Source organism: Oryza sativa, chromosome 6 (genome assembly GCF_034140825.1).
Source record: "Oryza sativa Japonica Group chromosome 6, ASM3414082v1".
Classification (NCBI taxonomy): Eukaryota; Viridiplantae; Streptophyta; class Magnoliopsida; order Poales; family Poaceae; genus Oryza; species Oryza sativa.
In genome coordinates this window covers 2782953-2807193 of record NC_089040.1, presented here as the reverse complement: position 1 = coordinate 2807193, position 24241 = coordinate 2782953, and the positions used below count along the sequence as shown (strand labels likewise).

Here is a 24241-nt window from a genome sequence, read left to right as displayed (position 1 = left end):
TTAACTGCCATGGGTGCGACCAGCAAAACCATGCACCCACAGCCCACCATGTGATTTATTTTAATTAACCAGCATCAAAGCGGTGGCACTAATCCAACAATCTGAACATTAATAAGATTTTCCCCATTGTGCACTAGTTGAACTAAGCATGGCTAAGCAATCCCTAGTCCAATCTCTAGTCATGTTATAACCCCAAGCTGACAAAGGGACATGGTACAACAATAGCATGGCTATGACAATAGGTAAACACCCCATAGTAACATTATAAAACAATGCAATATTTGAAGGAAAACAATAGAGAATTTGCAATATAGGATCAACATGTTCAAGTGACAAGCATGACTTGCCTTGCTTTGCTGCTGGAGGAACCTCGGCGACTATTTCGAAGTACACCGGAGCGTCGGAGGAACCGGAATCTAGCGACATACAAGGCAAACATTGCAAACAGGCTATAAGACTACTGAAACAGAGAACAAAACCATTTTTAAAGGATTCTACACATTTTTCTTGATTTACTGAGACTTGAATGGGCTTAAACGGAGCTCGTATGAATTAGTTATGAATTTTAGAAGATTCACTGTGTTTATTACTATAACAAAAATCCTTAAATATTTTATTGCGCAATATTTTCCCAGGGCTGACGTCAGCACGGAGGGGGTGCGGCGCCGACAAGCGGGGCCCACTGGTCAGCGGCTCAAGGGAGAGCGGTTCACCGTGGACCGGGATCACGCAGGTGGTCCACCGCCGGTCCACGAGACCGACGGCCCAGATCGCCCTCGGGCCGATCGGACGGGCGGCGATAGAGGTGGCCGCCGGGCTCGGCTCGGCATCAAAGCCAACCGGCCGGCCAGGGCTAGCGGCGGCGGCACGCGCGCGTCGCGTTGCCGGCGACGGCATCCGGCGGCGGAGGCGACGGCGCAAAAGCGACGCGAAAGCGGCGGCAGCGGACGGCGGCAACGACCGAAGGCGACGGCGAGCGCGAGCGGCAGCGACGCACGGGGAAATGGGGAAGAAAAGGAAAGGGGAGGGAGTCCTCACCGGAGGGGACGGTGGCGTCCGGCGACGAGGAGCGACGGAGGGAGGTCGACACGCGGAAGAGAGGGGCCATAGGAGACGGGAATGCCGGCCGAAAGCGGCGGACATGGCGACCCTCACCGACGCACGATGGGAATGGCGCTCCGGCGACGAACCTCGACGAAGGAGGGGTGGACGGGGTGGATCTCGGCCCCGCGAACCCGACGGCGGCGACGGCGCGGTGCGGCGGCGAGCCTAGCGGCGGCTAACGGCGGCCGGAGTAGCGGAGACGGCGGCGGCGAGTGGTTGCACGGCGCGGGAGCGATGGGGAGCACGAGGGAGTTCGGCGAAATGGGGAAAAAGCGAGAGGGTGCGACGGAGAAGCTTAAATAGGGGAGGGGAGGGCCGGACGTGGCCGGGAGAGGCGGGGCTTCGCCGGCCAACGTGGGAAGTGGGGGAGGAGAGAGAGGCGGGATTCGAAAATCGAATCCCGGCCATCTCGGGCGCGGGCGCGGGCGCGAGAGAGAGGGGAGTGGGCGCGGGAGATGCGGCGCACGCGCGGACGTGGCTGACGTGGCCCGGAGAAGGCGGAGGCGTGGGCGCGGCGGCGGTTGCGGGCGCGGCGGCGCCGGCTGGAGGAAGGGGACGGGTCCGACAGGTGGGGCCCACCTGTCGGCGTCCCGGGGAGAGAGGGAGGGGCGGCTTGGGCCGGCCCACGAGGAGGAGGGCGCGTGCGGCGGGGTTGGGGAAGGACCCGACAGGTGGGCCCCACCTGTCGGCGACCCCGGAAGAGGAGGAAGGCGGGGCGGCCTGGCTGGGCCTCGGCCTGCGGCCGGCCCAGCAAGGAGGAGGGGGAGGAAAGGAGAGAATGGGCCAGCGGCCCATTCGAAAAAAGGAGGGAAAAAGAAAAAGAAAAAGGAGAAAAGGATTTTCCCTGGAATTAAAATATTGCTTGCTCCATTTTAATTGGTTAAAATTATATCTAGGGCTCTGAATATTCCACTAAAAATCTTGTTAGAGAATTTCGACATGTAGAACTCAAGAAAAATTCCACATGCCAATTCCGATTATTATTTGCATTGATTTAAAAGGGTTTACTCTTGCTTTGCACCGGTATTTTCTTAGGGTCATTTATAAATTAAATTTAGGCTTGGGAGGTGAACTTCGGGGTGTGACACAGCGTGGGCTTGTTGCTCCACGGGAGCGAAGGTGACCCTAGTACGGGTGCGTGGCTAGTACTAGCATAGGTAGGCCTGGTACGCCTCCTCGGTGTGTGGCTCCCCCTCGTGGTCCACGACCTCCTCGGTTGCGAGCAACCAGTCCTCAACAAAAGGCCCCAACTTGGCAGGCCAATCGCCAATTGACTGCTGACCCTTGCGCGAGTACCTGCGAATTAATGTATCATATTAGTGTGAATCGACAGATGAAGCAAATTATTATGGAGAGGTAGATTTTAATGCAACAAATCAAAGCGTAGTGAAAGCTCTTACCGGTGAACGGCAGCTGGGACGCTCGTCGGAAACGGTACTGGAAAGAACTGACGGAAGCTGAACCGCTGCATCACGCGGTAAGGGGCGTGAGGCTTAATGCAGATGTCGAAGACCATCGGAACCGTAGTCATCCAGTACGCCTGGTCCTCTGGTGCGTTGACCTCTTCCACGGAAGTCTCATTCACTTCAGCACTTGGTCCCTCGCCATCATCCATGTTCATCTTCACACTTGGATCCTTCGGGTGAACAAACGGAACTATAGCTAGAGGCCACCCGTGCTGCAATGCATTCTCCACATACCATCTCCACATTCGAGAGTTTTGAACTGGCATTAGTTCCCAATAAAAACCCTCAGTTGCCCGACTTACTATAACATTGATTGTTATGTCACTTGTATGTGGATTAACTCTCAAGCCCCTCATCAACCATCCTTTTATAGAAGGTACACTCCTCTCAGCCGGTCTATCAATTCCCCTTGGTGTTACAATAAATTATGACAGATCTACCCCAGTCGGCCCGTAACGGACGTTTCCTGGGCCATGGTAAACTTGAAATATATGTTTGTTGGACATATCTGTCAACGAAATAACTAGATCATTCTTTCGTGTAATAAACGCCTACAACGTAATATCTTGTTATGTATGCTAATGTAATGGTACTCAACAACATTTAAAACTACAAAGACTGCAGATCTACATATTTACCTATATCTAATATCTTGTTATGTATGCCTAAGTAATGCTACTCAACAACATTTAAAACTACAAATCTACGTAGTTACCTATATCTAACAATAGCAGTTGTACAGTAATCCAACTAAAACCCTAGATAATATAATACATTTATTCAAACAAAGTTTTAAAAAATACACACTACTTAACTAAATAGTCACATATAGGACCTATAAATATTACCTGAAATCGGATCTCAAACCATGAGGGCTTCGCCTCTTCTTCTCTTCTCCTCCCCTCTCCCCCCTCTTTTTTTTTTTTTTTAAGGGTGGAGGTGAGAAGAAATGAGGAGGGAGTGCAGGGCGGCAGGCCGAAGGGGGCCGTCTGCAAAATGGTCAGCCCGCGCTTGCTTTTTTGCATGCAGGCCCCTGGGCGGCAAGGGTGCTAGCTGCAAAAACGCAATCAGCCGTCACTGGCCATCTCTCCTCCGTCAAAAAAAGCTTCTTCAGCTCCCGACCTCGTCTTCAGCTCCGATCGCTCGCCGCGGCAGATCCCGCCGCCAAGAAAGACGCCGGCGGACGGAGCGGGAGCGACGACCTCGCCGGGCCGCACGCACGCCCGCACGCACCACCACCTGCTGAAATCCCTGCGTCGTCTCGCCGTGGTGCTAGGTACGTGGCTGGCGCTCGCTCTCGCCGACTCTCCGTGCGTGTGTGCAGTGCAGGCGAGAAAGATCGGTGGGAGACCACGCAGATAGCCCGGATGCTCTCAGGTTGGGGGAATGAGGATTCCCTGTGTTTCTTCAGATTGTGGATCTCTTCCCCTCCTCGGCTCACCCGATCCCCTCGCGCCGCATGCGCACGAAGCCCTTGCGTGATTGGCGACGCCTCTCCTCCCTCCTCCTCCGTCCATCCCGGATTTTCCCCTCCTCTGGCCTTTGAACCTTCAAATGTGCCACCGCGTGGATCAGGCCATAAGCAAACTTGCTTAGAAATGCAACGTGTCCTGTAAGAAAATGGAATGCTCTTAGTTAGAGTGGTGACCCTTTGTCAGTTCTAAGTCTTCATGTTCCACTTCAATTAGTTGGAATGACAATTCATTGTCGTCAATCGAAGGCTTCAAGTCCCAATTTCAATTTATGGTTGTAAACTTGGAGTATTAGTTTATGGTGTATCAGCATTGAACAAAGTTATGTGCAGTTTGAAAAGAGGGCAATCGATCCATAATTTGTCTTGCATATTATCTTCCCATTTGTTTCATTAAAAATAGCTTACAAACCACTTTGTAGGAAGGCCATCCTTTTACTAGTTCCATTTTCCCTTTTACATGTGTCAAATTTTTATTAGGCTTCTCTGCAGCTAATACAGGAAAATTACTTCAGTTTCTACTCAGCATTCTTGTGTGATAATGGCGTCAGCAGCAATCTACAGCCTTTTCATCATTAACAAATCTGGCGGCCTTATATACTACAAGGTATTGTTTACTGTACTCCTGTTTCTCTTCGTTCTTTCGGAGCTGGACTCTGAACACCTTGCACATCTCATTTGTCCAGGACTATGGCTCAGCAGGTAGGACGGACACCAATGACAGTCTACGCTTGGCAAGTCTTTGGCATTCCATGCATGCTATCTCCCAGCAGCTGTCCCCTACACATGGCTGCGAAGGCATTGACCTTCTACAAGCCCATAACTTTGATCTCCATTGCTTCCAGTCCCTCACAGGTCTTTATCATCCTCCTCAGTTGTAAATTTTCATGATAAATCTGATCCGGATGCTTATAGCTGCAAAGTTCTTAGTATTATTGGGTTGGAAGTCAATTATTACAGTTTGTCGTTTTTTTTTCTATAAGTATGCATCATATCTCTAATCTTTCACAAAGTTTCTCTTTAGTTGTTCCGATTTCTGAATGTTGTGGAGATAGTGACATGAATTATAAGCACATAATCATGGGCTTGTATCTTGCGGTTGCTAAGCATAGTCTGAGTGTGATTTACAGGCTTTGCATTTGCTGAAATAATGTTTCTGTACTTGTGGCTTGGCAGTTGGGTACTTGGGGCCTGTTCCTTAAAGTGGGCAGCATTCTCAGTTGTATGCATTGTGAGCATTATCACTCTCACTCGTAGCTTGCTTGATGGACAAAATATATTAAACTAACAAACTAACAAACTAACAATAGCACACTCCTATAAATGGCAGTTTGGACGAGTTACATTGATATATATGTTCAAGCCATGCCAAGACTTTAGTTCATGGGAAGTATAAATAATGACGAAACAAGTTTGGCCAATCTAATTGAATTTAGTGCTTGATTCTGGTGGGTATTGTGTTTTCTAGTTTCTAGCCATTTTTCAGCAGCAAGATCTTAGAGTTCTGTCATTTCAGAATTCTCGAAAACTTCGGTACAAGGGAGTTAGTGTGTGAGATATTAGTATTAATTTGATACTTCAATAATAAGTATGGCTTATGGAGCCGGATTGCAATGTTTACTGAACTTTAGTGTGAATGTCTGGCAGAAGTGAGATATTTCTTGATCCATACTAGGTGCAGATATATACTGCAAAAAGACAATGAAAGCATTGGGATATGTTGTCTGCTCAGTATATCTTTTTCTGTGCTAAACATTTTAATTGGAATGTTGGAGAACATACTTTCTTGACTATATTGTGCCTTTTGATCTTTAAGTAGGCCCCGGTACATCTCTAGAGTTAGTTGTCCAGTTATACTTTATTTGGTGACTGAAAGGAATGTTGCTAAATTGGTTCAATTGTAAACATAGTGACCCACCTCTGTTTCATGGGGCAGGTGTTTTTCCGAATTGTTGATTGTTAGACCAAAAAAAAATCAGTGTCCTTTTGTGGTTTGCACTTGCCTGCTGCTGATCTGTATGATTGCTTCTGTTTCACCAGGGACAAAGTTTTTTGCTGTATGCGAAACTGGTGCTCAAAATATCGAGACACTACTGAAAGTCATATACGAGCTCTACACGGATTTTGTTTTGAAAAATCCATTCTACGAGATGGAGATGCCAATTCGTTGTGAGCTTTTTGATCTCAACCTGGCTCAGGTCATTCAGAAGGACCGCGTCACACTTCTGGGTCGATGAATCATTTAGAAAACATGATGCACCATGTCTTTGTAATTTTTCGGATTCCTGCACTGCCTTTGGATTTGCTCAGCCACAAACCAAAGTATTCTTTCGTATGTGTTGCTGATAATTAATGATATGAACATCATGATGTATTGCTCACTTACTCATCTGTAAATCTCTTATAAGGTGCTGGATCGTAGCATTTTGCAGACAGAACTGTTTAGACTCTGAATTGTTCAGCCTGAATTCCCAATCCTCCGTGTCTGAAATTTGGTTACGCGCTGTGGAATTGTGGATGTATTGGCATTGTAATTTTGTTCTGGAGTGGTTAATTTTCTAGGAGTAATAACTAAAACTATTACTCCATCCATTCCAAAATATAAATATTTTTAGCATGGTGACAAGTCAAACATTTTTAACTTTGACTATTAATAGCAAAAGAATAAACAAGATCAATCACGTAAAATTGATGTCACTAGATTTATCATTAAACAAACTATCATAATATGGAGCTCATTTTATTTAAAACATATTACTTTTATAGATATTGTTGGTCAATGTAGCATCTCGGAGATCGTGCCAGAGTCCAAAAATCCAATCAACCGTGGAAGTCTGCAATGACCGTGCATATCAATAGCGAGTACTCCCTCTATCCCAGAATATAAGAAGTTTAGGGTTGGACACGGTTATTAAGAAAGTGGGTAGATGTGAGTATTAGAGGGTTGTAATTGGATGAATAGTGGAGGTAGGTGGGAAAAGTGAATGGTAGAGGGTTGTGATTGGTTGAGAAGACAATGTTGGTGGAAAATTTGTTATATTTTGAGACAAATCCTGAGGGCTAAAAGTTGTTATATTTTGGGACAGAGGGAGTAACTATCAGTATGTGAAATTTTCATGTGTCGATGACCGTGCATATCACTAGCAAGTAACTATCAATATGTGAAATTTTCATGTGTTGGTGTTGACATGTTGTATGCAATTTACTCAAAGTTATAGCAGTCAGGGTTCTCCAAACTGTTTTAGGTGCGGTTACCACCACCTCACGGTTTGACGAGTCAGGGTTCCCCAAATCGTTTTAGGCGCGGTTACCACCATCTCACGCGGTTGAACGGTTATCGCAAGGTATGTCAAGCTACCATACGTGATAACCGCATAGTTTTGTAAACCCCGCTAGCAGTATCATTTTGTTACCTTAATCCGCGAGAGCCCTGTTTTGAATTTTATTTTCATTCAAATTCCGCTGCTTCCGGTTTAAATCTTATCCAAATTCCGGTGTGGAGTTTTAAACCGGTCAATTGCTTCTCAATTTATCATTGTTTAACTTTTTTCTTCATCCGATTTTCGGTTCGGACGAGAGCTCTATTGCCGTAGGAGCAGGAGAAGGGAGCAGGGAGAGCGCCGCCGCCGCCGCCGCCGCCGCACCGGCGCTGTGCCGACGAGATGAGCCTCTCCCACCACCTCCCCCCGCCGCCGGGAGACCCCTACTACGTGTACGCGCCGCACCCCTACCCAGATCCGCAGCGGCAGGGGGTACTCACGCTCTTCGTCGCCGGCCTCCCTGACGACGTGAAGCCCCGGGAGATCCACAACCTCTTCTCCAGCCGCCCCGGCTTCGACCACTGCCTCCTCGAGTACACCGGCCGCGGGAACCAGGTCCCCCCTTCCCCTGTCTCACTTCAATCTCAAGCTTCAGCTGTCGAAACCCTCGGCATCGTGGCTGTAGAAGTAGAACCCTTCGGTTCATCTAGAAATTGGTAGTATTTGATTTTGTAGTGGATCACAATCCAGGTTTCTGTTTGCCCCGATGCTATTCCTGAATTCTGGTTCTTGTGCTGCAGGTGGTGGCCTTCGTGTCATTCGTTAATCATCAGGCGGCTCTTTCGGCAATGTCTGCTTTAAATGTGAGTTATGATGTTGAACATCTTATGGAAGAACCAATTTCCACCATCCTTTGCTGCGTGACCTGGAATCCTTTCCCTCTTGTATCTTTTCAACTTCATATTTGTTAAAGTATGTAATCCCTGGCGTCAAGTATCCCGACCACAGGGAGTACTCTGTAAGCCTTACAGCTTCATAATTATAGTACTAACAAAGTGAAGCTGGTATTCTTCGCTTCTTCAGTATTGTTAAGACCTTCTTTTTGCTTGGTAGAGTTAGGGCCTGTTTGGCACAGCTCCAGCTCTAGCTCTACCCCTCCTGGAGCTGTAGCTCAGCCAAACAGTTTCAGCTCCACCAAAACTGGGAGTAGAGTTGGGTGGAGCTCTCTCACAAAATGTACTAGAGCTGTGGAGCTGGGTTTTGGCAGCTCCACAACTCCACTCCAGACTCAACTCCTGGAGTTATATTTAGGAGTTGGAGCTGTACCAAACAGGCCCTTACTCAGTGTGCTAATGCTGAATTTAGACAAACCATCATCTCTAGTTTGCTTCGTTATTTCATACTACCTCTGTTTCAGGTTATAAGACTTTCTAGCATTGCTCACATTCATATATATGTTAATGAATCTAGACATATATGTGTGCCTAGATTCATTAACATCAATATGAATGTGGGCAATGCTAGAAAGTTTTATAACCTGAAACGGAGGAAGTATTATATAAACATGACATGTGAACTAAATTAATTAGAAGTTTGAAGATTGAAGTGTACATATCCATGACTTCAGCATATGTATTACATGTTAGAAATTTAAGCTTACCGATGAGGTGGAAAATGGAATGTTCGTATAACATATTGTTAATTGTAGAAGGTGCCTAATTCACATCCATAGGTTGAAATTTGATGCTGACATAATGTATGCATAACTCTCTTATATTCTCTTTCTCCATGCAAATTGTAAGACAAAATTAATCTTGCTTTGTTACATGGAACTTACCAACCCTGCATTTACATAAATATTAACTAAAAGAATTTCCATGTGTTACCTTTACTCGTACCGCAGTTCCGTGCACCTCCTGACTTGTATATTTTCAATTTCTAACTTACTAGCTGCATTTATTTAGGGCTGTTGGCTTCTTATCAATCTAACCGATCAAATATTTGTCCATTTCAGGGGACTGTATTTGATCCAGATACTGGAGACCGTTTGCACATTGAGCTAGCTAAATCGAGTTCACGTAAACGTCATGGAGGTGTAATTTAGACACTAGCACTAATTTTCTTATTCCTATCAGAATTCTTCGTGCACTTAGCTCTGCCTCATGTTAATATGTTATTGGACATCGTTCTATTTACACAATTGCAATTTCATGCTAGATGGTGGGGTTTATAGAGTTGTTGACAAACGACTTAAGAGAAAAGAAAGAGCTGCTGACCATGAGAATGCTGGTGATGGAGGTAATGATGATGATGCATGGGGCGAGGATGATAATGGTGGTAATGATGGTAATGGTCATTCTCTTACACTTGGATGTTATCCATAACCATCACACCGTCACTTGTCTTTTGTTAGATGGACTTATATGACATATGTGGTGCAACGCTTTAATTTGATGCTAAAATGTTACTTTGGTAAGACCATCAAATTAATATGAAAACTGATAATGAGCTTTTGTTTGTCCTTGTCTTTTATTTTTGTCTTGTTACATCCCATTTTTATTTCTCAGGGCACAGTTTCAATTTGGATTTTGGACAAACATTTTGATTGTAGATGACTCGAGAGCAACATATTACCTTTATAAAGATTTGTTTTCCCAAATTGAATACATTCTGTGACTAAAAAGAGTTAGCGTGCTTATATCAAATTTAGATTTTGCATTAGACGTGTGTCTTGTGCTGAAGTATTAACTTTTGCATAGATGTGTAGCTAAAAATAGCACAGTATAGATATAGTTTTCAAGGTTTAATAAAACAGATTATAAAACTCATTGTGCATTTAAGTTGACACCAAACATTCAGGAGATGGTGGATCTGATGAGCCATTGGACACAGAAAATGATGATTCCGACGAAAAGAATGAATTACCAGCAGAACGGAGGTTGAAATTCACTTCACATCATACTTAGCTGGATATAATGTATATGTTTTACTTTAGCATATCATTCTAGTAAAAACTATAGGACATTGCTGATGTGCTTCCTTATTGTTAGTGGTTGTCATTGATGACTGGTGCTTCCTTTCGTGCACAGTAGTGGTCAACCAGGGCTTAAGCAGCATAGGGGGCAATCTCTTTCAGATGTGAGTTTCCTGTCACAATTTCGCTTCATCACACTTTTAGTTTACGACATTGTTATGTACACTGCTGTTAGCAATTGTGCATGAGTTTATAGCTTGAGTCAATGTTCTCTGCAGCATATGCTTGTGTATAAGCACATACTCTGTTTTGTGTTATAGTTATTACTTATTAGAACAGGTCTGCCAATCAAACTAGTCTTGCAATGCAGATTTATGCATGCCAGCATGAACTATCTAGCAGTTATATTTGTTTATTAACCAACCTGAGAAATGTTGGATCTTTGCAGACTGGCTTATTTCAAACTTGTGTTTCTTATTTTGAATACCCATATCATAGAGTATGCACAGTGGCAGCTCTTGGGCTCAGTTAGAGGGGTCACACCACCCCTGTGCAAGTATTCCTTGAAATGCTTTAGTCTGCATATGAATTATGATTTTGTTTGTGCAGGATCAACCAGACAAATTGTCAAGTGATATTCCACCTTGTTCTACTTTATTTGTTGCAAATTTGGGTCACTCATGCACAGAGGAAGAGCTAAAGGAAGTTTTATCTAAGTATGTTTCCTGAATTCCGCTAGTGTGCTTGCTAAAATGGAATGTTCGATGAAGAAACCATTGCTTATTATTTTTTTTAAGAAGTGCCATTGCTTATTATTGACAGGCAACCTGGATTTCATTTGCTTAAAATGCGCCGTCGTGGTGGAATGCCAGTAGCTTTTGCTGATTTTACGGTATACCTACCTTTATTGTTTTTAATTAGTAATCATGCCTGCTCTTATGAGATGCTCTAGCTTCCCTGTGTAGTGTTCATATAATGGACCAGTTAACTAGAGTAAATACATATATATGGTTTTCTTGCTCTATTTTTCCCCTCATTGTTTTTTCAGCTGTGTGTTTGACCCGTTTTGTTCACAACTTCACGTTATCGTTGGAGATTGACATCCACAAGTCCATGTCGAGATATCACTGTTCACCACCAAAATAACTAGTATGATGACCGTATTTAACTTTATTTACGGGCAGCTTATGAGCAAATGCTGGCTAGCTCTGTCCAGTTAATGCTGACAACTTTGCAATTGTTAAGATATATGATAAATTAGGCCAAAATGGAGGCTCTATTACATTACGAAGAACCATAATCTAGAGGTCTGAAAATAAAAATCATGAAAGTTTGTTTAGTAATTTGAACCACTGATGGAACGGAAGACCCCACTTTTTTTAATCAGTTTTGACTACCTGCTAATACATGATAATGAAATTTCTGAAGATCATGTAGTATGGCCAAATGTTTTTTTTACCCTAAATAAATGAAGAGAAACTTGCAATATGCAGGATATCGAGTCCTCTACGGCTGCTATGGATGCTCTACAGGGCACTGTGCTAGCTTCTTCTGACGCTGACGGCTTGCAGATTGAGTATCCTTACTGTCCAACACGGCACTTGCTTTTTAGTGCATCGTTTTTGCTCATTTCTTTTGTTTATCGTATATCCATATACTCCATCCTGCATTGCACTATTGTTTCTCTCCTTTTGGTCTGAGCAGATTTGACCTTCGCAGCGTTCGTTTATAATGTTTACCTTGCTGGGTTAGACTTAGGCCTAAGTTGGCTCATTTTGCATTTCTCGTGAAGCAATAAGCACCTGTTGATGTTGACAACCCAACAACATAAGTTTTTACATTGCGATGCTAAGCCGTTGATGAAGTTTTTCCAACTCACCTCTCTCGTTTTCCGCGCGCACACTTTTCAAATTGCTAAACAGTGTGTTTTTTTGCAAAAAATTTCTATACGTAAGTTTTTTAAAAAATCATATTAATCCATTTTTTTAAAAAATTAGTTAATATTTGATTAATCATGCAATAATACGCCAGCCTAGTTGGTTACTTGTGATATATTATGTACTTCAACCCAGCAATTTGTGTTATCTGGGAAGTGGAAGCCACGCTTAAGTCATAACTGCAGTACATCACTGTTAAAAGGATCCTTGTTTCCTTTAACTCCAGCTGCAGGTACGCAAGGTCAAAAATGAGGAAAAGCTAGCTCACTAGCTACTTGTTCTACATCAGCAGTGAGCACTGACCACCGGGGATCGAACATGAAGGTATATCATTTGCCATTTGGCATCCCATGCCAGCACATGTAATCGCCAGGCTGTAGCTGTGCTCTTTAATTGAATTCTAAGAATATAGATCTGGGCAATCAAACACTTTGTCACAGAGTAGTTGGATCGTTTAATTTGGTTTCGCTCTCGTTCAGAAACTTCTCTGTCAGAGTCGGATCGTTAATTGTACTTCTTGTTTCTGAAACTTTCCGGAGACAACCAGGCGGCTAACCGGCTCTATCAACAATCAATTTGATGTATGTGCTCTTCTTTGTGCATATTGAACAATTAATTTGATGTGCTCTTCTTGCCGCCATCTTTTGACCTCGTTGCAATGCTGTCTGCTACCAGTTCAAACAGAATTCAAACTTGGAATTTTGGAGTTGTATATTGAAAAGTAGCCAAGGCTTTCCACCTGCCTTACATTTTTAAGTCAACCCTACGTTACATTTTTAAGTCACTGATGTGTAGATCCATAGCATTATAGGTGGGTTCGTGGGTGTGTCCGATTGATAACATAGTGACTTTCAGCCCCATCGTTTGACATAGTGGAGAAAAAAGCGAAACTAACGTATTTGCAAATGAAAATAATTTGTAAAATAAAACTTTTATATATGTGTTGTTAACGATAAAAAAACATAGGTTGAAAAATAAACTACAATAAAAAAAAATCCTAAAATCAACTTTAAATTTAACTTTGACAATTTAAATTCTGTACGATAATCATAAGCATAAGCGAGCATAAGGAAAAAAAAATGCTGTTCGTTCATGATCTTGTTCCATTCTACAGGGGTCGTATTTTCAGTCACCTCAATTCTTCGATTTCAAAGTCACGATAACTCTATCGCTACGTGTATCACTGCGTGTCGAAGGATAATTATCGTATTTGTTCTGTTTTTTTCGTTTTCGAATCCTACAAAAAGAAATTGTGGCAGAAGCATTTTCTGTCCGTATCCAAGTCGTTTTCTGCGTAAGCATTTTCCTCGCTGTACTCTTTGCTCTTGCTCGGGCTCCCGCTCTGCTCCGAGTACTCCGCCGCGTCGCCGCGCGCGCCATGCCGCCGCCGCCGCCGCCGCTCGGCCGCTTCGGCGTCGAGGTCACCGCCCGGACGTTGGTCCGGGCGTCCGACCCGCCGCCGGGCTTCCCCGCCGTGCTCCCCGTCTCCAACCTCGACCTCATCCTCGGCTCCTTCAACGTCTCCCTCATCGTCGTCTACCCGGCGCCGGCGCGCGGGTTCGCCGCGGTGGCCGCGGCGGTGCGCGCCGCCCTGCCCGCGTTCCTCTCCCGCTTCTTCCCCTTCGCCGGCCGCGTCGTGGCCGACGCCGCCACGGGCATCCCCGAGGTCGCGTGCGACAACGCCGGGGCCGAGCTTGTCCTGGCCGACGCCGGCGTCGCGCTCGCCGACGTGGACTTCGCCGACGCCGACCGGTCGTTGGGGACCATCCAGTTGCCGTACGAGCAGGGCATCGCGCTGTCGCTGCAGCTCGTGCGGTTCAAGTGCGGCGGCTTCTCGATGTCGTGGGGCACCAACCACCTGCTCGTCGACGGCCATGGCCTCACCGCGCTGCCCACCGCGTGGGCGGAGATGCTCCGCACCGGTGGCCTCTCGTGGGAGCCCCACCACGACCGGCGCTCCCTCTTCCGGCCGCGCTCCCCGCCGCGGCACGGCGCGTCGCTCGACGCCGAGTTCACGCGGTACGCGCCGGGGAGCCTCGTCAACCCGCTCCTCGCCGCCGCTCTCGTGCGGCGCAACTACGTCGTCGGCGCCGACGACCTCGACCGCCTCCGCGCGGCGGCCAGCACCGCCTCCCGCCGCGCCACGCGACTCGAGGCGCTCTCCGCGCACGTCTGGAAGCTCCTCGCCGCGGCCACCCACGGCTCCGACGCGCGCTGCCGCCTCGCGTGGCTCGTCGACGGGCGGAGGCGGCTCGACCCGGCCAAGTACGATCCAACCCTCGTGAGCAGCTACCTCGGGAACGTGGTGACCTACGCTTCGAGGGAGTCTCCGGTGGAGGCGATCACGTCCTCACCGCTCGCCGACGTGGCGGCCATGGCCGGCGCGGCCATCGGCGAGGTGTTCCGGCAGGAGCGGTACGAGGAGCTCGTGGACTGGATGGAGCTCCGCAAGGCGGCGGCGTTCAAGAATGGCGAGAAGTGGACGGAGACGGTGGGGATCGGCACGGGGAGCCCGGCGGTGGTGGTCTCGGCGTTCGTGCCGTTCAGGGTGGACGGCGACTTCGGGTTCGGGTCGCCGGCGCTGGTGATGCCATGGGTGCGGCCGGGCCGGCTCGGATCGGCGGCGATGACGGTGGCGCGGAGCCCCAGGGAGGACGGGTCGTGGGTGGTGTCAGCCAGGCTATGGCCGCGGCTCGCCGACGCCATCGAGGCGGATCCGGACGCCGTGCTCAAGCCGGCCACGGCGGCGCGGCTCGGCCTCGCTCGCCGCGCGCCGGCGGCCGCCGACGTGGCGCGCCATGCGAGCCGCTTGTGAGCTGGGCGGCTGTCCGGCTTGCTACCTTCAGCTTTCGACACGTGGCATGATTAGTCTTCAGTGCTAGAGTATTTTATTAGAGGAAATTCATGTGAGATAATCAAGAGAAAAATGCCATACTAGGAGCAGCCGCGTAGGTTCGACTTACCGCCGGTAACCGTAGGTTTATCGTAGGGATACGGTAATATAAATACCACGGTAAACTCCTTAAATTTAAATAAATTTTAAAAATAATTTAAATTTTTGATAAATTTTGCATAGTTTTATATGGTTTTTACGGTTACCGCGCGATAAACGTGCTTACCGTCGGGGCGCGGTAACCCTGGCAGCCGCACTTGATCTTGAATCCTTGAAGAAGGTGAATTTTTTTGAGGTAAACTTCTTTTTTTACGACGAGACAGTTTTTTCTTTAGTAGAATTCTAGGACAAAGGAGTGGTTTGATGTGTTTGAATTTTTTCTTTTACGAGCAAAATAAATTAGGAGTAGAAGTTTACGACAAAGAAGTGGTATGGTGTGTTAGATTGTTTTTAGAAACACGGTATAAACGTAGGCTTTCACAGTACGCGTGTACTCACCAAATAAAAATCACATCGCTATGAGTATCTTCGAAGGATAGGATCGTTATATCTTAAGATTAATAAAGTTATCATAAACATCTCGTTGTTGATGGCTACATCACTGATGTGCTCGATCTTATCCTGTCTACGATGGTGTAGCAGAGTATATGTACAGATGTTTTCAAGTCCTTGAAAAGTAGTACAATTGAGAAGCATTGCTACCAGATACCTACTTGTTTTACCACTAGAAACATCTGTACCCAACAACTTCAAACGACCAGAAAAAAAAAACTATACACTTAAATGCAGCCATACGTAGACGAATTTACCCATGTTCGGTTGGTAGATAGCGAGTGAGCTGACGGTTTCACGGTTCCATACCAAGCCATGTTAGGTCAAACTTGGTGACGATGACTGCATGTGGCACAACAACAAGTGTGCGCCGCCGTTTAGTGGATGCATTGAACGAACATTGCAACGCCACTCAGCATGATATATACTACTCCTACTTGAGTTACTTTCATTGGATTGTTGCTAGTGCAAGTGTGCAACATTAAAATAGAACATATTCTAGAAAGAAGAAACCATTGGTAGCAACTAGAACAGAGATTCTGGAAACCACATGAGCCTATTTTTGACAGTAAAAACACATATGATTTTTCTGATGAAAACTAACATATTCCAGAACCCATGGAAACTGATCTTGACTACTGAGTTTTGTTTTGAGACGGTTAACCAGTTCTTCATCAGGCCCTCGTGCATAGCTTCCACGGTTTGGGCCTTTGTGGGCTGCTCGGCCTCGGCCCAACAAGGAAACTTCAGCAAGTAATATGCAATAAGTTCATTGGAGATCCCTTAATTTTCGCTAAGTTTCAAATTCGTCTCTGAAGTGCAATACCAGTATAACTCATCCCTCAACTTACAAAACCGGTCACACTTGGTCTCAGCGTGGGACCCACATATCAAGGAATTTCGGTCTTTGAAATATAAATAAAACTTGGAGGACCCCACATGTCAGTGACACAAACTCTCCTCCTTGGTTGATGTTGATGCAGACAACTGGCAGAGAGGTCGAGGAAGTGAAGGGTGCTGAATACAGTGAGGGAGGAGGGGAAGGGGTTGGAGAAGTGGTTGTCAGTCAAGGTCAATGTGGCGGAGGGTGTGGCAGGTGGTGTTGGGGGATGGGGTCATCGAGCACTGTGTTCGACATGGTCAGCGCGGTGCTCGCTGTGGAGATTATGGGTACCCCATACCTACACGGCATGGTTATCCGACTAGTTATAGGGGATAGCTTATATCTATGGAATATGTAACAGATCATGATTTGGGTATTACGTTTCCTTGTGTATTACGGAACGGCCTAAAGTCCTGATTTGATAATATTGTAAGGTAGATTTAGGAAACTGATACCGTATTGGTTAAGGATTCTATCTTGTAATCCTGCCCCCCATCCTATATAAGATGGGCAGGAGGCCCTCTAGGGGGCATGAGACAACTAGATCGTCAGATCTATAATACACATGGCGGATTCAAATCCCCAAACAGGAGTAGGGTATTACCTCTCATCGAGAGGGCCTGAACCTGTCTAAATCCTTGTCCTGCATCCATCTACTTTTAGGTCTCGTGCGCTACCCCCTTTATTATTGCCGAATTCATGTTTCGACAGTTGGCGCGCCAGGCAGGGGTGCGTCGAGTTTTCCGTCAAGAAGTGTGATGGAATCAAGATCAGGACAGGAGTGGCCGGATTTTCCTTCACCCCGAAGGCTGGCTTTCGGTTTTGACGGATTCGTCTTCTTTGATGGTGACTCCAACAATCTCTCCCTCTTCGACTTGGGTTTTAACCAGTCGAGAGAACGGCGATCAAAGATTTACGTCATCAAGTTAGAGGCTTCAATCGTCGGGGCCACCGATATCTCCTGTGCATCTCCACAAAGATCTCTGCTTCAGGAGCTACACTTTGTGGTTACAAGAATAACCAGGTTCGTCGTTCCAATCTACTAATCGTAATTAGATTGGTCTCTGACATAACTACTAATTAAATTAATCTATGCCTTGCATGTACTGTTGCTGGTTCTGACCTCCGAGTCTTTCGATCATTGTCACGGGAGATCAAGACATCAGCTCACCGAGCACACATCTCTATATGGGTAGATCGTATTGATCTTATACCAGGCGTACAATAGAAGTCCAGACTCGGATTTAGCTGATTGGATCATTCTCGGACTCGGCTGACTACTGGATGATCAGGTCAAAACAAAAATACACTCGGCATGCAAGGAAAGCACTGGGAAGGTGGTCGGCACGAGCCCCAACACTTAACCAGTACCCCAGCTCTGGGAAAAGCAACGAACGCTATGCGTCTGATCAATTCCAGAGCTATTGGTTTTGCATCTACATCCCAGAAGAATTGCCAGGCATACACATCGTTAATTGGTTGTCATGAGCTATCCTCAATAAGGGACACCAATTAATATTTCCATCCAGCTCATACGCATGTGAGCATATATGGCTACCTTGCCAACTAATCAGATCAGGAGTCCTAGCACCATACTCCTACGTGAGGATATATGATATATTGGCTGACATCATCAGGAGATATTGTCTCGGACTCCATCAAAACATGCTCCGGTTTTCCCTTCAACCACTCCTCTGACATCATGAGCTTGAGTTATAAACCACTACCGGATCAGTACAACATGGCGTTGAGTCTGGAAGGGCCTATGTCTTCGTTATTACCGCTGGCTTGCCTCCGTCGCCGCCGACTGGTGTTCTCGCCTATACGGTTGTTTGATCACACCACTGTTGATGGGCATCTTCGTCTTCACCGACTAGTCACCTTCGTCGCCGCCGATTGATGTCTTTGCCTTCATGACTGGCTTATTTCGTCGCCATTGACGGATGACTTCGTTCCTATATCGGTCATCTCTCCGTCACCAAGGGGAATATTACAAAGCTAAGTCATCATTAATTTTCTTCTTTATATGATATTTTTCTTTTCCTCTAACTCACTATATCAATTGGTTCGCCATTAACTAGTGAGTCGGGGGCTATAGATGCTATGTCATATTTTTTCAACAATTTTCATAATATTTATCTTGATTGCTTGCGACATAATCTGAGTACAAAAGTGACTATCGAGTTATGGAGTTCTATCTTCCTATGCTTTCCGTTTGGTTTGTCGATGGATAGTTGCCTTTGGGCCGATTCCTAGCACCCGGGGGCTCGTTGGATGGACCGAGTAACGCAAGGTGCTAAGTATTATTCGGAATAAATCAAAAGCATAGAGATAAGATAAATTTATTTTCTTCTCTTAACAATTGCAAAAATACCTGAGTAGTAAATTTTGATTCGTGAAATTTTGTTCCACTAATGACGAACTCATGTCACTCATATGCATGTTTGGGAAGTGCCTAGGACGACTCCCGGTGCTTGGTGGCTATGACTAGTCGGGCAGAGTGTTTAAACGTAATGAGTCATCTGCTCGGGGAAATCAAAATTGACGAGAGGAGAAATACATATTTATAAACACTTTTAATACTTGAATCTTTCTCAAGTACTGTATTTACATCAGATACTACTCATCCTATATGTTTGTTCTGCAGGATCCAGATCCAGATATGCATCAAAGGGATTCATGGCTTTAAGCTTATCTCCTATGTTACAGGAATGGATCAGTCAGAACATCACCACCGGCTTGCCGTCGTCGCGGCCGACTGGTGTCCTCGCCTATACGGTTGGGTGGTCACACCGCCGTTGTTGGGCGTCGTTTTCTTCACTGACCGGCCGCCTCGTCCGCCGTCGACTGGTGTTTTCGCCTATACGTTTGGGTGGTCACACCGCCGTTGTTGGGCGCCGTTTTCTTCACCGACCGGCTGCCTCGTCCGCCGTCGACTGGTGTTTTCGCCTATACGGTTGGTTGGTCACACCACCGTTTGTTGGGCGTCTACGTCTTCACCGACCGGCTTGCCTTCGCCGCCGCCGACTGGTGTCTCTACCTGCACAGCTGGCCTATTATGCCGCCGTTTGTTGGGCGTCTATGTCTTCACCGACCGGCTTGCCTTCGCCGCCGCCGACTGGTGTCTCCGCCTGCACGGCTAGCCTATTATGCCGCCGTTTGTTGGGCGTCTACGTCTTCACCAACCGGCTTGCCTTCGTCGCCGCCGACTGGTGTCTCCGCCTACATGGCTGGCCTATTATGCCGCCGTTTGTTGGGCGTCTACGTCTTCACCGACGGGCTTGCCTTCACCGCCTCCGACTAGTTTCTCCGCCTGCATGGCTGGCCTATTATGCCGCCGTTGTTGGGTGTTTACGTCTTCACCGCCGGCTCGCCTTCGCCGCCGCCGACTTGTGTCTTTACCTGTACGGCTGGTTTATTATGCCGCCGTTATAGGACGTCTACATCTTCTCCGACTGGTCACCTCGTATGACGCCAACTGGTGCTATCGTCTTCACGGTTGGCCACGTCGCCACCACCGCAAACAGGCGTCATCACCTTCAACGCAAACTGTCTACATCTGCTGCCGACTGGTTTCTTCACTTCCATGGCTGCATGATTTTGCCAGTGTTGATTTGCCTTATCGTCTTCACCGCCGGTCATCTCGTCTGCTACTGACTAGTGCCCTTGCCTCTACGGTTGATTTATACCGCTACCACTACTGATGGACATCATTGTCTTCTACCGCCGACTGGTTATGCCGCCGCCGACTGGTGCTTTTATCTTCACAACTGCGCGTCTTCAATGCCGGTTTGCTTCTGTTGCCGCCGACTCGTGTTCACTTTATCACGACAAGGCAACTTTGTCATCATGGTAGAGTGACTTTATCTTTATTATCTTCGGCACCGGCAAACTCTATTGCTGCTACTTCGCAAGTTTTGCTACTTCACCAACCACGACGTCTTTGTGAACCTCGACATCTCGGCATGCGATGCCGTGTTATTTTACTACAACAAGTGGTGTTCCAATCTTCAATATGTCTACTCGGACATCAACACATATATTCACTAAAGCAATGGCTACTCGACGACAAGAAGCTACAGTTCTAGACTCTATGTTCAGTTGTTTCCCAACTAATCAAAGAGTCGGGGGCTACACAAATACAAGGCTCAAAATTTGACAAATTCAACATGTTCGGGAGTTTGGAGTTAGCAACCAATCAGCTCGGTTTAGACGAGTTGGACAACAGCATCAACTTTCCTCCAAGTGAAGCATCTACAACAGCTATAACACTAAGTTCTGCAATCATCTTCGTAAATCAAGAAGCGTTGCATCAGTCTTCTTTATGCACATGCTCGCATCAAGGAAACTACTCGAGCTTTGATATCTTCTCAACAGTTTGATGGATTATTGTCACTGACATCATCACCAGCACCTTTGCTTTATCGGCCTTGACATCCCCGTTGTTGCTAATGGATGATTATGTCTTCGCCTACTTATTATTTCACCTTCATGGTTGACCTACTACGCAAACGCTGATGATCGTCTTCATCATTATCATCGGCTGCTACACCGCTATTGACTAGATCGCCGACATCATCATCTTTGTCAACATCCTGTCAAGCCTCTTCAACATAGCCTAATCTACTGCTATCGATGGGCAACTTCGTCATCATAGTCGATCATGTCTGTTGCTGCTAATTGTCATTACAGTCGGTTGCGTTTGCCCTCGCCGACTATTTTCTTCATCTTCATGATTGATGGATTTTGCCATTGCCATTGATGAGAGTCTACGTTTTCACCACCGGCTTGCCTCCGCCGCCGCCCATGGTGTCTTCGCTTTCATGGCTGGCTTATTATGCCTTTACTGACGGGTGTCTTCGTCTTCTTCACCGGCTGTCTCGTCTGTCTCCGACTGATTATTTCGTCACCATGGCTACAAAGCTCTGTCGCTATTGCTGGGTGCCTTCATCTTCATTGTTAGTTGATCTGCCTGCCGCCGACTGGTTTCTTCGCCTCCATGGCTATGTGACTTCATCACCTTTGATTGGTGTAATTGTTTTTACCACCAACAACATCTTCGTTAGCTTTGATGGGTGATATCATCTCCATGTTAGTCATCTTGCCTTCATGTCGACTGCATCAGCTATTGCCAATGGACAATTTTGACTACGACAGAACGACAAGCTATATGCTCAGGGGCTCATCAACTCAAGCGCGAAGATTATATCTTCAATTTGGACTTGTTCCGGATACATTTAACATGGATTCATGGTCATGAGTCGATCTCTTATGCTCAACGATTGGACCAATCATTATTCCCCGTAAGGGTTATCAACCGAATACTTGCGCCAGTCGGGATTCAATTTTTATATCTATTTTGGAGTATCCCATAAGGGATAATCACTCAGATCAGAAGCTATTCATATGAGCTGCACTTGGTCTATATCACCCGGAAGATTTATTACTCGGGAGCATGTTACATGCATCATCCTTTAAAGGGTGTCGAAGGCATATTTTTTGGCCTAGGCCTAATATGTCTGCAGCCCATATTTCCAGGTGTGGCCTGTCACGTTCTTTTAGGGATTTAGGCACTTTTTGCTTATGCCAAAGTGCGCGTGATCAAGTGCCCAATATCTTAAAATCATTTTATACCGCAGTTACTCAACTTTTTAGGAGTTGGTACAATGCATCTTAAAAGGTGTCAAACAGTAAAGCTTTATATAGCTGCCCCGCTGATTTTTTTATATAAGTCAAGGTGCTGTTTGGGTTTTTAAGCAATTGATTGGATACAATATCGTTGCTTTTTGCCACGTAAGTGTGCATTTTTATTGACTAATATTATGGCTCAGGCTGATTATATATCTTGGTCATTTTCCAGGCGGTTGGTAAATCCTTTATGAGTTTATTTACTCGGATTTTACACCACATATGCCATATATTTCCGGGTGTGATGAAACCATGTGTCTTGTAGGGACTTAAGCACATCTATTAAAGCAGTGTGCGCATGGCGTATGCCTAATACTTTGGAAAATTCTTTATTCACAGCATACAAGGTTCTTTATAGCTATTTTTGCTATGTGAATTTTCAATGATGTAGTCAACTTTAGGTTGTACGCATCATGTTTTACAAAACAGTCGGTATATCACTCGGATTATATTATTCGGGGATTCACACCGCATATGCTACATATTAATATCAAGTCGCTTGGTTGACTACAATTATTGAAACCACTCGGTTGGTTGGATTATTTATTCCTTGACTATATGCTTGGTTTGTTCAAATAACCACGTAGTCGGGGGCTACACCTATTAGGTGCATCTAGTCGATGCACCTGACTTTATTTTTCAGCCCTCCACAGTCTTCAGACTTGGTAAAAGTACTCGGGAGACCATGGCAAAGATGATTGAAGTACTCGGCTTTGGAGTAATCTAGTTCGAGAGAAGATTATCTTTTCGACTGTGAAGGTCTCAGGGGCTACTGTGGAGATTATGGGTACCCCATACCCACACGGCATGGTTATCCGACTAGTTATAGGGGATAACTTATATCTATGGAATATGTAACAGATCATGATTTGGGTATGACGTTTCCTTGTGTATTACGGAACGGCCTAAACTCCTGGTTTGATAATATTGTAAGGTAGATTTAGGAAACTGATACCGTATTGGTTAAGGTTTCTATCTTGTAATTGTCATGACCGGAAATAACCCAACGGGCATTCCTTACGTGCGTGCATTAATCCTTGTCCCAGGAGGCAAGGTACACCAAAAGTTGATACAATTCAGAGTTTAACAAGCGGAAGCGTAAATAGATAACTTATTACATGGGCAACGAAGGCCCAGCACACACAGAGACAAACGAGAAACAGCGGAAGACTAGGGCGACGACCACAGGCGCTTGACGGCAGGCACGAGCTAGACACCAAAGCCTTCATCCTCCTGGAACTCCTCTTCTGGGGTTGGGAAAAATTGAGCAAGACTGAGTACAACCACCGTACTCAACAAGACGCACCCACAAGTGCAGAATAAATGCAAGGGAGTACAAAGGAGTTATACCATAAAGGGGTTAGGGTTGCAGAAAACAGCATTTAGAGACACTTAGTTGCTCAGGGCTATTTTGTAAACACGATTCTAGAACTAAACAATATTATTTATCAAGGCCGTGAACCCACACGAACCTGCCTTAACCCAAGGCCTACGATGATTCAGACCGAACTGGCAACCCGACCCTGGGTCCCAGCTCGTCCCAAGCCAACCCAGGCCAACCATTCCACATTTTAGTTGTTAAGCAGGTTTTAAGAATTAAAACACTAACTTGGGTACATTGCTCGGCTTGCCCATAACCGAGGGCGCGGCTATTCGAATAGATTTTACTCTGATCAGAGGTGTACATCTTTACCCACAAGACACATCTTCCTCACGTGTAACCACGTGCCACATACCACCACGGTATACAGACGAAAGACGTGACATAGTTTCCAACCCATCCTAGCCATAGACAAGAGTACCGACCCAATCCCGCCTACGGCCGGAACCCCCGGGACAGGCAGGCAGGACTGAGCCCCTAGCAGCAGGACACCGGCCCTGTGCCATGACATCTCGACTACCGAGCCGCAGCTCGTGTAGCCTTCATTTGCCCTGGAGAATGTCCATCGACCCCCGACTTCATCCACCTCCATCCGTGTACTTTTGTTTATAACTAGACTGAGCCACAAACTA

General features: G+C 46.1%; 3 protein-coding genes across 10 annotated transcripts; all 3 read left to right on the top strand.

Annotated features, from left to right (window-relative positions):
- The first annotated feature begins 3664 nt into the window (after positions 1–3664).
- LOC9266914 (uncharacterized) lies at positions 3665–6516 on the top strand. 3 transcript variants are annotated; one of them, XM_015786992.3, is made up of 4 exons: positions 3665–3846; positions 4557–4648; positions 4728–4896; positions 6082–6516. In XM_015786992.3, exons 2-4 carry the CDS (start codon positions 4583–4585, stop codon positions 6276–6278), a joined length of 432 nt encoding a protein of 143 aa, XP_015642478.1. In that variant the 5' UTR covers positions 3665–3846; positions 4557–4582; the 3' UTR covers positions 6279–6516. The 3 variants fall into 3 exon arrangements, with proteins under 3 accessions (XP_015642478.1, XP_015642477.1, XP_015642476.1); XM_015786991.3 differs by having other exon boundaries at positions 4543–4648; XM_015786990.3 differs by having other exon boundaries at positions 4534–4648.
- A 1059-nt stretch (positions 6517–7575) lies between these two features.
- On the top strand, positions 7576–12852 carry LOC4340149 (U1 small nuclear ribonucleoprotein A). Of its 6 annotated transcripts, none has more exons than XM_066311404.1 (10): positions 7576–7916; positions 8102–8164; positions 9316–9394; positions 9519–9647; positions 10164–10239; positions 10394–10439; positions 10885–10991; positions 11098–11167; positions 11769–11851; positions 12445–12852. In XM_066311404.1, the coding sequence occupies exons 1-10, from the start codon at positions 7704–7706 to the stop codon at positions 12473–12475; spliced, it is 897 nt and encodes a 298-aa protein (XP_066167501.1). In that variant the 5' UTR covers positions 7576–7703; the 3' UTR covers positions 12476–12852. The 6 variants fall into 6 exon arrangements, with proteins under 6 accessions (XP_066167501.1, XP_066167499.1, XP_066167500.1 ...); XM_066311402.1 differs by having other exon boundaries at positions 10391–10439; XM_066311403.1 differs by having other exon boundaries at positions 10161–10239.
- A 630-nt stretch (positions 12853–13482) lies between these two features.
- LOC4340148 (coniferyl alcohol acyltransferase) lies at positions 13483–15809 on the top strand. Its single transcript, XM_066311887.1, has one exon. It carries the CDS (start codon positions 13591–13593, stop codon positions 15025–15027), a length of 1437 nt encoding a protein of 478 aa, XP_066167984.1. The 5' UTR covers positions 13483–13590; the 3' UTR covers positions 15028–15809.
- The last annotated feature ends 8432 nt before the right edge of the window (positions 15810–24241 follow it).